The sequence below is a fragment of the Fundulus heteroclitus genome, chromosome 7 (genome assembly GCF_011125445.2).
Source record: "Fundulus heteroclitus isolate FHET01 chromosome 7, MU-UCD_Fhet_4.1, whole genome shotgun sequence".
NCBI lineage: Eukaryota > Metazoa > Chordata > Actinopteri > Cyprinodontiformes > Fundulidae > Fundulus > Fundulus heteroclitus.
This window is the reverse complement of record NC_046367.1, coordinates 37,098,508-37,112,615: the sequence shown is the minus strand read 5'-3', so window position 1 is coordinate 37,112,615 and position 14,108 is coordinate 37,098,508. Positions and strand designations below refer to the sequence as shown.

General features: G+C 38.1%; 1 protein-coding gene across 4 annotated transcripts in view; it reads right to left on the bottom strand.

Annotated features, from left to right (window-relative positions):
• The window catches only part of pard3bb (par-3 family cell polarity regulator beta b), a 302,455-nt gene that overhangs the window by 125,303 nt on the left and 163,044 nt on the right, over positions 1-14,108 (bottom strand). For all 4 annotated transcript variants that reach the window (XM_036139581.1, XM_036139580.1, XM_036139582.1 and 1 more), the window contains one exon: positions 7,880-8,108. In XM_036139581.1, the coding sequence (XP_035995474.1) occupies positions 7,880-8,108 (229 nt within the window). The remainder of the gene's footprint in view (positions 1-7,879; positions 8,109-14,108) is intronic.

Here is a 14,108-nt window from a genome sequence, read left to right as displayed (position 1 = left end):
TGCTTCTGTGACTCGTCGACGAAGAGAAAACTCACTAACAAGGAAAATTTGCGTGAACATCTGTGGCTCTCACTTCAACCACTCTTTTTATTCTCCTGCCCTTCTCCGCTTCCCTCGTTCTGCGGCTCCTTAGACACGCCCTGCCTCGCTATCATTGGCAAAATGGATCCCGAGGGAACGGGCGAGTGACGGGCGCGCCGCGATGCGGAGCACATGTGCGCGCACCCATACACACCAGCGCAGATGATTGGCAGGCGCGACATCAGTCGGTGACATCCCAATGACTTCCTGTCACCGCGTTTGATTGGCAGAGTCCTTTCCTCTGTCTCAAACATGTGCTCTGTCATTATTAGACTACAACAGGCAAAGGTTGGTCAGAGGAGAGCAGATGCTTCCCTCAGAGTGGGCACTTTTTTGGACAGAGAGACGATTTTCAGAGATCTCGGTTCACTTTCTGGCCACTTTTTAAACTTAAACACAGATATTCACCACGGATTCAAAGCAGGTGTTTCTACGGTGGTTAGGCTTTAATATGGAACCTGCGTAAACTACAGAGCGTAAAGAAGGGATGAACATAGAGAAGGATGCATGGATGGGGAGACGGATAAATAGATAAATAAACAACAGGATGGATGCAGCATTTTAGGACAATTACCATTGGCTTCTTTAATGGTTTGGTGTTTACCAATCACAGGCAGAGGTGGAGACTTAATATTTAAGTCTCCACTTAATATTATATTTACACTTAATATTTACATGAGTAACTTTTTCATAAAAGAAAACACTTGTAGGAGTAGTTATATATATATATATATATATATATATATATATATATATATATATATATATATATACACATTGACGCACAGTCTGCTGAGTGTATATATATACTTTTACTTCTCATTTCACTGTATTCCCATTTATTGTCTGCACCATCAAAACCAAGTCAAATTCCCTGTAAGTGCAAACCTACTTGGCGATTAAACTTGATTCTGATATATATATATATATATATATATATATATATATATATATAGATAGATAGATAGATAGATAGATAGATAGATAGATAGATAGATAGATAGATAGATAGATAGATAGATAGATAGATAGATAGATAGATAGATAGATAGATAGATAGATAGATATAATTTTAAATTAAAGGCACAAAGAATCTTCTTTGTTCTGTCTATTTTTTTTCAGTAGGCCATTATTTGAGGAAAAGTAGTCATCCTCTCTTAAGAAAGGTTTAATATTTTACTCAGCGTTAAAGCCATCATTTACATTCAGCCATGTCGCTTCTGTACCTCTAACAGGGAGACTAATGCAGCATCTTTAAGCGTTGAAACGCTAAAAGACATCTTAGTTCAAACAAAGAGGATTACTAATCACAAAATAGTCATCAAATGATGGGTGCTGCACCATCGGCAAGGGGCCATTTTCTACCATCATCCTTTTCATCTTTCCACCGCACACATTGAAAAACACAGAGACATACAGTATGTACAGACTTGGGCTAATAGGCCTCGCATGAAGCTCAACCATTACACAGCCCACAATGGAGCTAGTCAGTCCTAATGGGCCCCACTGTGGTGATGGGCTAATAGTCCCAACGATGGAGCACTTTAAGTCTAACAGAGGTGCTGCATTAGGACTGGTAGGAGAGAGTAAAAATAGTGGGTGAGAAGCTGGAAGGAAAAATAAATGGCACAACGCGAAGGGAGAGTGTAATTAGAGTCACCAATGAGAGGTAAAGAAAGAGAGCGGAGTCAAGGCTCAAAGGCTCTTTTGGTTGGTGGCTGCATTCGTAATTATGCTCCTTTCTGGGTTTTTGAGTTTTTGCTGGGGCAGCGGCGCAAAAACATACAGATATGAACATGTGAAAAAAAAAGAAAAAAAAAAAAGGGTGCAAGAGCGAGCTGTTCTTGGTTATATGCCAGCAGGAGACCAGGCATTCATTATCATAGATTCATCATACATTTTGCATTATTTTGAAGCTGAAAATGAGCACGTATTTGCAATACATTGCGACAACACAATGCACTGGCAGGAGCGGCGGCCATCCGTTTCTCCTTTCTGCCAGACCCTGTCCTTTCCAAGTCTAGGCTAAGAGACGGCCATATTCTAATTCGTCCAGAGGATGCTCCTCTTCCTTGTCCCTTTCACAGCCAGCCAAACACCCCAGTTGATAATGAATGTAAACTATCAAATTAAACAGAATACGGCAATAAAATCCATTCGAACTTGAAGTGTTTGAATTTGTACCAAACTAAGAAAGGGAATAGGAAAAGGATCACCTAATTGTAGCACAGTTTGGAGAGTGCAACAACAAAACCTCCCGTCCCATGTGCAAACTATATGACCGCCATCTGACTGCGTGACCAATCACGTTTAATCATCGTATGAATATTCATCATGGCGGGATGGTTACCATGGTGCGCACACACACCAGCACGCACACACAGATGATGGGCATGCCTGATTGGCAGGTGGCGACGGTTCAGATGACAGAGCCAGCTGTCCACATTAAAGGGCGTTTCAAACAAACATTTCAAGTCTGACTGCTGCCGCTCGCTTAAAAATTAAGAGTTGCAAAGTTCATTTGCCCTCCTAAAGATTTCACAGACTTTGCTTTTCTGTCATGCTTAATTGTTTCACAGAGTTATCCAACCTTGCAAAATTATTTAATTTCAGCCGTTCTGAAAGGGTTTTCCAGGACGAACAGCCTGTTTGTGGTCATGCAATAACGTCTTAATTAGATTTAACTCTGTACTTTGACTTGGCCGCTCAAAAGGCGCCTTCTTTTTTTCTTTTCTGGAGCTCTGCTTCGGTTTTACCGGTTGACAAAATATTCTCCCAAAAAACTGTGTTTAGGGATAATGAAGATGCGTTTTGGTAAATGTGAAATGACCCTTTCTGTTCTTTTAGTCAGAAGTGGATTTGGCCTTGGGACTCTTCCATGGACGCAGTTTTGCCAAGACTCTTTCATATTTATTTTTTAAAAGAAATTTTAAAATTATTATGACGTGTTATATTAGTGATTAAGATGAAGTTTTGTTATGTACCTTGGTGTTTTGAGTAGGTTTTCTCCGTGTATTACCAAGTGACCTCTGAGTTAGTGATTTCTATTATTATTTTTCGTGAATAAGGGCAAAAATCACAAGTTTATACTTCCTTTTACTCCTTTTCATTCATAATTGTATTTCTTTACTTTTTTTCAAGGGTTGTTTTTTTAATGAATTAAATAAAATAAATAAATAAATAAATAAAAATAAACATTGTTGAATTATGAATTAACTAAATTGCAAATGTTAAATCTGTGGTCTCAAACTCCAGTCGTCGAGGGCTGGTGTCCTGCAACCTTTAGATGCGGCTCTGCTTCAACACACCTGACTCCAATATAATCTCATTAGCAAAGCTCTGCATAGCTTGGCTGCATGCTGGTCAGGCAGTTTAGCTATTTGATTCAGGTGTATAAGACAATAAACGCATCTAAAAGTTGCAGGTCATCAGAACTTCGGGGATTAGAGTTTGAGACCACTGGTTTAGATGTTCTTTTGGGTTATTTTGTGACGTCCTGGGCGAGATATTCGATGGCACTCCTGCAAAGGTTCACTATTTTTCCGTGTTTCCTCAATTTGTGGATAAAGGCTTTCACTGTGGTTTACTTTAATACCAAAGCCCTTGACATTGCCTTGTAAGCCTTTGCAGACAGATAGATGGTAATGACTTTCTGCCATCTATACTTTGATTAATTTAGATCAGCACATGACTTGTTTTAAAAAATGTTCTTGCCTACTTCATGTTGTCAGACAGGTTTTATCGTGGGTGAGGGGCATGAAATTGAGCTCAGTTTTTGTGACTAATCCAAGTTTATTCATGCTTTATATATATATAACTTTTCTACCTGGGGCCATGCTGCTTTGAAAAGCTTTTAATTATCTTAATGCTTACTACTAACTAATTTGAAAACTGAATTTTGTATTTATTCATGTTATAATCATCAGATGTTAAAATTTGTTTAACTATGTGAGACAAAAGCAAAAAATCTATAAAGTGGTGGATACTTTTTTTTAACGGCGCTGTAGTAAGTATATATATATATATATATATATATATATATATATATATATATATATATATATATATATATATATATATATATATATATTACAGTGTAAGAAAAACAGATTTCTTTACTGTTGTGTATATATGTGTATTGTATTGTTGTGTATATATGATTTTGAGTCCTTTGACTTGTGGCAATCAAAGTGAAAAAAGACAGAACGCCACTGCAAACAAACAGAAATATATGTCCTAAATGGAAATATAAAGCAACAGTTAGTGGAGAGATCTCGTCTTTGACCGAAACCTCTAATCACAAGTTTTAGTATGTATTCCAATAAAGCTAAATACAATGGAGTAAGGTCCGGTAATCCATACTGCCTCTTGGCTATTAGGCCAATCAAAGGTGCCCTTGGATGAATATGACAAATCAGCAGCTCAGCCTGGATTGAACTACACTGAATAGGTCCAATTTGCTTTCTCGGTCTACCACCATTACATGCAATCAAATGCAGATACGGGAGCAGGAGCTGGAGGGAGCAGATGGAGAAGAAAAATTGGAATGATGCAAAGATTAGGAGAGGTGGGTGATGACAGACAGAGAGAGGGGGGGAGGTATGATACAGAAATATGACTGGAGAAGAGAAGAGGATTGAAAGGTTGGGACTATCAGTAGGCTCTTATCAAGACACTCTTATGGTGATGAGTGATGAGGTGCAGCGGAAAGGTCTAAAAATAACCCTGGATGTCGTTTATGGTTTCTTACAGTGCTTGTGGCTGAGAGTGATAGGAAAACTGGTAGCTAGGAGAAAGGATGGAGGTGTATGCTTAAAGGTGCGACGTCTTGGAGAAATTAAACTGGAAATGTTGCCATTTGTGCATGTGGGCTGGGAAAACTATGATCAAGTAGAGTGGCCGATGGTTCTGCCATTATGTGTCTTGAACTCTGCAGCACTAAAAACTTCCCTAGGTTGTTGAGGTTTAAGTGATGGGAGAGAAGAAAACGTACCTCAGCGCATGCCGAGAAAGGCAACTGGATTAAAGAGAAAAACGAGGACGAGAGAAAGATGTGCATCCTGGGGTATAACAAATAATCCTTTGATTTTAAAAGGTTTTTGGTGTCGTTCACATTCTTTAAAGCTTGATTTTGAAGCTATGCTGAAATTTCTCGTTTGTCGCTGATAAAGTTGTCATGTTTTGTGCGTCGGTGCAGACAAGAGTTCGGGAGCTACATGACGAGATGAATCACACGTTAATATATGAAAGAAACAAGATTACAAAGTGGACAGGCTTCAAACACAGACCAGGGAGCAAAAAGAGTGGCATAACAGAAGTAATCTGATGGAGGATCCGACAAAGGAGTTAAAATAGGGGAGGAAAGCAGGAAGACAGGTGAAAGTAAATAACAGGAAGAGCAACAGGTGAAAGACATGATGGAGATGAGCTGAGGGAGACTGATGACAGGTAGACAGGGGAAAATCAGAAATCTAACAGAAACAAGATAATGCAGAATGTAACTAAATCTTGAAGTTAATAATTATTAATATAGGTAAATGTAGATGTTTTTTTTCCTGAAATTTGCACTTTACATTTTCTGTTATTTCAGGTTTATGATTTAACCTTTATTTTTAAACATTAAACAGTAAACCTTAAAAGCCTTAAAATAAAAATGCATTCCTTGAAAGCATAGATGTCTCAATCTGTGGTATCAAACTGGGGTCACAATAAAGTCCCTGACTAAAACCAACTCCTGATGTTGCAAAACTTTATTGCGCTTTTCACCCTTTACAATGCCGTTCACAGCAAAACAACAAACTAATAATTACCGGCTGCTGCGGCATTCCTGTCCATCTGTAATGTGACCTCCATCACAGGCTGAAGATTTAATGGATTTTGAGACAAACAAAGTAGAAAAGACTTCTTTCGGTTTTTTGTCAGCAATAGTTTTCCTCTCGCCACCTTTTCTTAAAGACCAGAAGCATGGAGGGCACAGCTAACACACCTGCCAGTTGAGGTAGATGGCCGTGTTTTGGTCGGTATGCATTTGCGGGACAGTCTTTCAGAGTTTTTAAGGCACAGGATGTGTTTAAGAGAGAGAGGAAAAAGGAAAAGCAGCAGAGACTTTTACAGAAAGAGCATGAAACTTATTCAATTAAACTAAATCTGTCCACATTAGTCTAATTGTCCAATATCTCACTTTAAATAACATGCAATTTGGAGATTCAATCACCGTGATAAAAAAAAGGGGACTTTGAAATCTGGAAGTGTTTTTCTGTTTTCTGGTTCAAACGGATTGCTTTTGAAAGCCTGTTTTGAAAGGCTGCAGCTATATTTTGAGTATCAAATTGCATGCAAGTGTTTTTCTTAAGATCAGTATCTATGTAATGGTCATGTGAAAACCCACTTCAGAAACTAGCGCGGTGAAGAAAAGCAACAGAAAAACTGTTATGAGGTAGTTTTTAAAGTTGAAAGCACAAACTGTTCATTGAAACACTTTGCTCCATTCATGCTGCGTTTCTATGAAGGCTGCATTCACACTGCTAGATAGTGTTAAAGTTAATAACACAAAATAGCTCCAGCAGATAATTTTCCACCACCTCTTAAGGAAATTGGGGCACCACTAAGAGTGGTTTGCCTGTACCTGGTAGCAAAAGATAAGGCTTGACAAGAGGGAAAAAAGACCTCTGCATTTATGTCTTGTCTTTAGTGTGAGACATGAGCTGCACAGAGAAAACTCTGCACATAGTTTGCAGTGACAGACTTTTAACATCAGGAGTAGATTTGCGATATGCTGGAGACAGCTTGCTGCAGTGAGCACAACTCTGACGTACAGTCCTGTAAATAAAAATATACTGCTGAAGTGTCCTTCACGCTAAAACTCATAGTGGAAATGTAAAAAGGGAAACGTAAGGCAAATGTACAGATAAAGCAAAAAAATATATTGAAATATTGCAGATAGCTTAACAGTGACTGAGTTTATTTTCTCAATTTACCTGAACATGATCAGTGAAAAGAGTACGCCATTGCACTGAAGCTCTGATGAATCCACACCAAGGTAGTCTAAAGCTGTTTATTTTAATTTCTGCTTTTGTCTTCAAACAGAAGTCTGAACTATGTCCATCAAGGACATAATAGCCCCTTTTCCACTCCAGGGACTTTCAGTCATTACCCAGGGTACAGAAAGCCGTTGCATGTTTTTTTTTTTTTTTACCTGAGTAATTTAAATATTACGGATTCACACCTTCCTGCTTGATGTTGTAGTTTTCTGTTTTATACAAGATTCATATTGCAGCGTACTTTTTGCAATTGAGAGGAGGACATATACCGGTTTCGCATTCTTCGTCTTGTTTTGCGGACAAATGGCGGGATGCAGCCATCTGGGTAAGGCTATGCTAGTACGACCTCTACTTTCTTATTACCGCCACACACTGGCCTGGAGGTGTATTTCTTTCACAGCTCCCCATATGGTATCGGCTAAATACATTTTCTGCTGCCTTTCATAGCAGTGGAAACAGAGAGCACACAACTTACCCAGTTGAAATAATCCCAGGTAAATAAAATTGCAGCTCAGTGATCCTTTGCAAATCCAGCAAAACAAAACAATAGTTTGATCCAAGTAATCTACTGTAACAAAAAGGAAACATAACCCAGGCCTTCTTGTTATCTGTTCAATGCTCAAAAGGACATGAAAATGTTGAAATACAAAGCAATTGGACAATCTTTATCCGCTCTACCACCTGAGGTCCAGGTAGGACCACTTTTGCAGCTGAGGCTGTAAAAAGCAAACAAAATGAAAAAACATCCAGTTACTCACCTCAGAAGGCCAAAGCCTATTTTTATGCTCTTCTTTTCTGTTTCCTCGGGCTCCCCTGCTTTCTTCTTCTCCTTCTCCTTCACTTTCCCCTTGCTCTTTTCTTTCTTCTTGGTTTTCTCTTTCTTTTTCTTCTCTTTTTTGCTCTTCTCTTCTGTTTGATCGGCGAGTCCCTGGCGGGATGAACTGCTAGCAGGGGTTTCACGGCCTGAACTCAACTCCGAACCTTCATCTGTACGATTTGAGGGGAGTAGAAAAAGACAGAGAAAGGTGTGAGTGGATAGAAGAACAACGTTCAAATCAGCAGAAAAGGCCGTTTAACAATTTTCCTTGAAACCTACAGAATCCTACAGAGAGACATTAGAAAAAAAAGGCCACATAATGGCTACCACTAAAAAAAAATAAAAAAAATATGATCCGCAGCATACAAAACTGATTTCCTCTCAAGTTTCTCCACTCCACATCTTGACGGGACATTTATCAACCTCACAGCGAACTAATTAACTCTAAGAAATAAGAACCCGAAGTGGTTCAAAGTATAAACTACAACGCCTCATTAATTCATCAGCAGGCTGAAGGTCTGGTCGTGCATAACAATGATCCCTCACACAAATGCACACTAAAACACACGGACTATTTATCAGATGGAAGAGATGACCAAACCCAAATTAGACACTTCAACTGGGATCTAATTTTGTTTGGATATTGACTTCAGCTTTAATTACAAAGGCTGTCTATTAGCAGAATGTAACTGCGTGTCATTTGTGAGTATTTATGTGTTTGTCTTTGAACAGACCCTCGGAAAGATTTTAACGGCCACAGATGAGATCCATTTACATCTAAAATACAGCAGTGTTTCTTTTCCATTTATTTTCTTTATGTTTTATAAATGTGCAAAAACAGAGCTTGTCGTTTTGACCGTACATTATGGTAAAACTGGATGGAGCTGGTTGTGCAGACAGGAATTACATACCAAGAGAAATGGCTCGTTAATCACTGAACATTACAGAAAACATTCAGAGACAAATGTTTACTGGAAGACAAGGAACTTGAACATTTAGCTAAGGGGTTATATAAAAGTGTGAAGGTTGACTCAGAAATAAAAGACTCAAAGAAAAGTCTAGCTCAAACTAGGCGTGGCCATTTTTTGACTGCAAGGTGTTGTCTCTGTCCAGTGAGACGCCATCTTGTCACCGTGCAGACATGACTTCTGCAGGTGAAACCAGTCTAAGGTAACATTAAGAGCCACAGATATGTAGGTTTGAAATCTACAACTTTTTATTTTTCCCACCACAACGGCACTTTTTTTTACTACTTTACGAGACGTTTTTAAAATCTAATTTCATCTTGTAACCTCTTGTCTTCTGAGCTGGATGTATCTGTACAGCCCTACGACAAATTATGAAAGAAGCGGCAAAGCACATTGGATGTACGCATTTGATTCTCCCAGATTCATGTGCGCAAACTGCATCACTCTCTCAATAACGTTGACAAGATTACAGATTTTACAGATTGTTCAAAGATGTTACATCAGCAGACAAGATTCAGTTACAAAGGAATGCAGCTTAGGGATCTTTGAGTTTTTAAAAGGAAGACATGAGGGCAAAACCTTTTGTGCATAGTCATTCTGGATGAGAGGGATGTCAGCTCGTCAACATAGAAGATTTATCAGGTTTTCGGAAAGATGCAGTTTTGCTCGTGATCCCACAAAAGGAGCAAGAAACTTAGGAGGCTGCTGCGACGCTGAGGCTAATGGAGACTTTAAGGCACCATGCAGAGTGTGAAACCACTGCATAGCTGACCACCAAAATTGGTCAAATAAATGATTAGCGATCAAGCAGGTCGGATGAGGAGCCTTTTTGACAACATCATAGGTATAGTGGACAATCTTCTTTTGGCTGCGAGTTCTGGGGAGATCATCTATTTGTTATCCCACACGCCAATCATTGTGACGTGCTCACCAAACGCCAATACTTGTGCTAATTTCTTACAAGGTTCCTCTTGCTGTGCACTTCTAGCATTTACGTATTCAGTGAGCTTTCATTGTACCGCCACTGCTTTCTCCGTATACTTTGGAAATGGCTGAGAGTCGCAAGACGAGGCAAACTGTCTTCCAAGTTTATGAGAAGAAGAGGAAGGCGTATGTAGAAAGATATAAGGCCAGAGTGGATTTGGGAGATTTTTTTTTCACGTGAAGGTAGGAAAAGAAGGTAAGATTGTTTTGGGCGTGCGCTGTTATTCAAAAAGTAACTTGGGCGTTTAGATTGGTCAACAAACTTTCCCCCCCATCTTGCTCTATATTCATTTTAAAGCTTGAACATTATCTTAAAACAAATGTCTGTACTGCAACGTGGATTATATTTCATTTAACCCCGGCTAACTGAGCATTGGTCTGATATGTTGGTGTTTGTTCCCATTTGTGTCAACGTTCTAGTTTAGTTGTTTAGTGTTCTGGTCAGCTGTGAGTGGTCTGATTATTCTGTCACAGGGATATATTTTTTCCTCAAAGCATGAAATATTGTCTTGTTTTTCCCCCCAAATACGTTTGAGACTCTAAACCTCTGTTCTCGAAATGAGCAGCAAAAGTGAACCTAACTTTTAGTTTTGGAGTTGGACGGGTTTGAAATCACTTCTACTTTTGGATTATGTGGAAGGACAAAGTCTGTTGTTTTGAGTCATGGTTTACCGCTTCATTACAGCACAGAACATTAATATAAAAGACTAGAAAGACCACAACACGTCATGACATATTGCTCATGTATGGATATATCATGGTCATATTGCACATTTCTAACCTAAATTCATAGCAAACGGTAAAAAATATTGCCGTTAAACATGCTGCTGAAAAATCATGTGACACGTTAGGATTACATTTACTTGTAATTTATATTGTCATCAACACACATCAACCGCTAAATATCAAATGTGCACATTTACTATGCCAGGTCTGAATTGGTGCAGGCACGTTAACAAAACAGCGGCAAGGGTAAACCTGGCCTCTGATGAGCTGTTCTGAGAAATCCCATGGATCCAGTAATGAAACAAATCCATGGCAGCTCTGTACAAGCTTTCTCTCTCTATATTTTATCTAAGATAATTACTGTAACTGCGGTACAGAGCTGTTCTATTTTTTTTTAAGTCTGAGCCAAATGAATGTGCAAGTATTTGAGCTGCAGCTGCTGCCTGATTGTATATTGGTATTCCTATCCTCACCACTTGAACACAATGCTGTGAGTCTGTTGGCTTCAAGTGACGTTTTATGGCAATGCTGTTGTGAGAATAGTAACTGCAGAAGGACTTACAGCATTTATGGGGTGACAGATGGTGTCTTAGCAGTAATGTTTTTTCTTCAGATGAAGACTCTGTAACTATAGTCTGTCTAAACAATCAGGAGTGACAAAAACCACAAAATACTCGACATTGAGACTTTCAGGTTCTCTGCCATTGCCTGCCTGGCTCGCTGATATAAACAGCTCTGTCTTGGGAAACATTGATGCACATTTGCATTTAACGGGGGTGCACAACGGAGCAGTTGGCAGCACTGTTGCCTTGCAGCAAGAAGGTCCTGGGTTCAAATCCCGACCTGGGGTCTTTCTGCAAAGAGTTTGCATGTTCTCCCTGTGCATGTGTGGGTTCTTTCCGAGTAATCCAGCTTCCTCCCACTGTTCAAAAACATAATCTGGACTCTCTAAAATGCTCTCAGGTGTGAGAGAGTGTGTGTACACGCAAAAAAGGGAACTAAAGTAAGTACAATTTTCTTGAAATGAGTGCACTGCAAAAAGGAAACTAAAATTAAGTAAAAATTTTCTTGAAATCAGTACATTTTTCCTTGTTTTGAGCAGCTAAATGAGACTTTTTGCCAATGGAATGAGTAGTTTTAACCATAAAATAAGATTATAAGATGAAATATAATGATGGAGATTAATTGTTATTATTTTAAGTGCCAAAAATCTTATTCCATTGGCAAATAGTCTTATTTACCTGCTCAAAACAAGGAGGAAAAATACACTAATTTCAAGAAAGTTTTGCTTACTTTTAGTTCCCTTTTTGCAGTGCGTAAAATAATTCGATATACTGCACTTGAGATAAGATGAGTTTTTCCTACTTAAAGTGCAAAAATCTTATTCAATTGGCAGAAAAGATTATTTGCCTGCTGAAATCAAGGACAAACGCACTAATTTCAAGAAAATGTCACTTACTCTTTGTTCCGTTTGCACCATGCATTCTGGCAGACATGACACAGCGTTACCACTGACACATTTGACCGTTTCAAGTCAAATGACATAAATACCTTTGTCCAGGAAAAAAATAAGATGTCAAACTCAACAGATGATACACCCTGAAATTCATTGCCTGCCTGTGTTTTGCAGGTTTGTCTGACAAAGTAAACGTCTATCAAACATATATAATGAGGACAAAAGAAGCAAGTAGTAACAATGAAAGACCATAGGCGCTTCAGAGAAGTGCACTGTGTCAATTATCAGCAACTGTGAAAGTGCTGAACAGTTAGAAAGACGGTGACAGATGTGGCCACTGCATGTGTGGCGCTGACATGCCCTATTACTCTTATCCTGTGTGAGCGTAGTGATCTGAAACAGGCCGACTCATTACGGTGGTGGTGACTGATAAGAGTTAGCTGCTAATAATGCAGCTGGGAATTGAATATGTGTTGATGTTTTGAGGCATGAGGTGCCTGCTGCAAGACTCTTGTCACACTTTGTTGGAGAAAATGTGATCCAGGAACGCCTCGCGCGTGGATGTAAGCGCAGAAGGCATCAATCACAGAGTGGAAAAATTCACCTAAAGGCACCGAAGATAAATGTGAGCGATTAGATGCGAAATTTAAAGATAGAAATCTCGGGTACTTTGGAAATGGTAACGTATGAAGTGCTCATCCCAGTGAGTGAGGTCGAAGCAGATTTAGCATCGACTGTAAAGCAGAAAAACAGCATCAGGGATGGTAGGGAAATTATTAAGCACATCAGAAGAAAAAACTATATACTAACTTCTGTAAAATGCATTTATTAACTTCTGTATAATATACAAGTTATTTGTGCACCTTGTAAAATGAAAGTAAACTTGTGTGTTTTTCCACTGGCACGTTTTGGCAAAGGTATAAGTTACTGTTATTGAGGATAAGTTGAGGCTGGAAGATATCGCAAAGGCAAAAAAAAAGAGAATAAAAAAAGAGAAAAGATATGGATATTTTAAGGAAAATAACAGTCCTCAATAATTAAAAGTATATTGCATGGGAGAGAAATTAAACTGTGCTCTGACAGGGAATATTAACCAAAATAAACTGAAAAAGAATTATTGTGCAAATATTATCAAACTTAAAAACACTAAACATGAAATCATGACTAAGTTGTGATGATTAGCGCAACACATGAGAGGAACGCTTCCTTATTTTCTAAATATGAACGTCAACTTAAATCTTATTTTACTTATTTTTAATCTTAAGTCAACCTTATTTTATGTTAAATTAATGCTTATTATGTCAGTGACGTGAATGTTATAGTTGGGTCAGTTACATTTGATTACCCAAATATTACATTTTGACATAATATATTACTGTATTACAAGTTATTGGCAATGCAACTGTAATAATGTTGGTAATTACATATCGCAACATTGACCCTGCTATTAACATTTTTTAAAAGTTGTTAATGCACAATAGTTTCACTGTAATAATGCTAGAGGCACATAATATTACTCAATTACATTTTTTTTAATCAAACAGTTACTTCATCATTAACATTTCAATACAAGCTGTTACTTTCAGTGAACTCTGAAAAGTTCTTATTTCTTTCATAGTTACATAATATTAACCCATCACTGCATTTTAATACCTGCTGATTAATCCATTATTAACATCCATTTCATGGTGCTCCTGTAAATCCAAATTACTCTGTGACAAACATGTTATAACAAGCTGGTATTACCAAGTCTTTTCAATGTAATAATGTTTGTAATTACATATTAAGAGGTAAATATTGGATTTAGTAAACAATTACTTTATTATTAACATCTGTTGTTACAAAGCTGTTGTAAGATAAATCTGTGGTAAGGATTTTGCTGTTGCATATTATAAGGTTAACTTATATTACAGTTTATTACAAGGTAATTCCTTAGTAATATTTTTAGTAAATACATACTCCTGCAATAATATTTACATTTTTGATACCTTATTGCTAGTGTGTTATTTCCTAACTGTGTAAGGAAGTGCTACCAG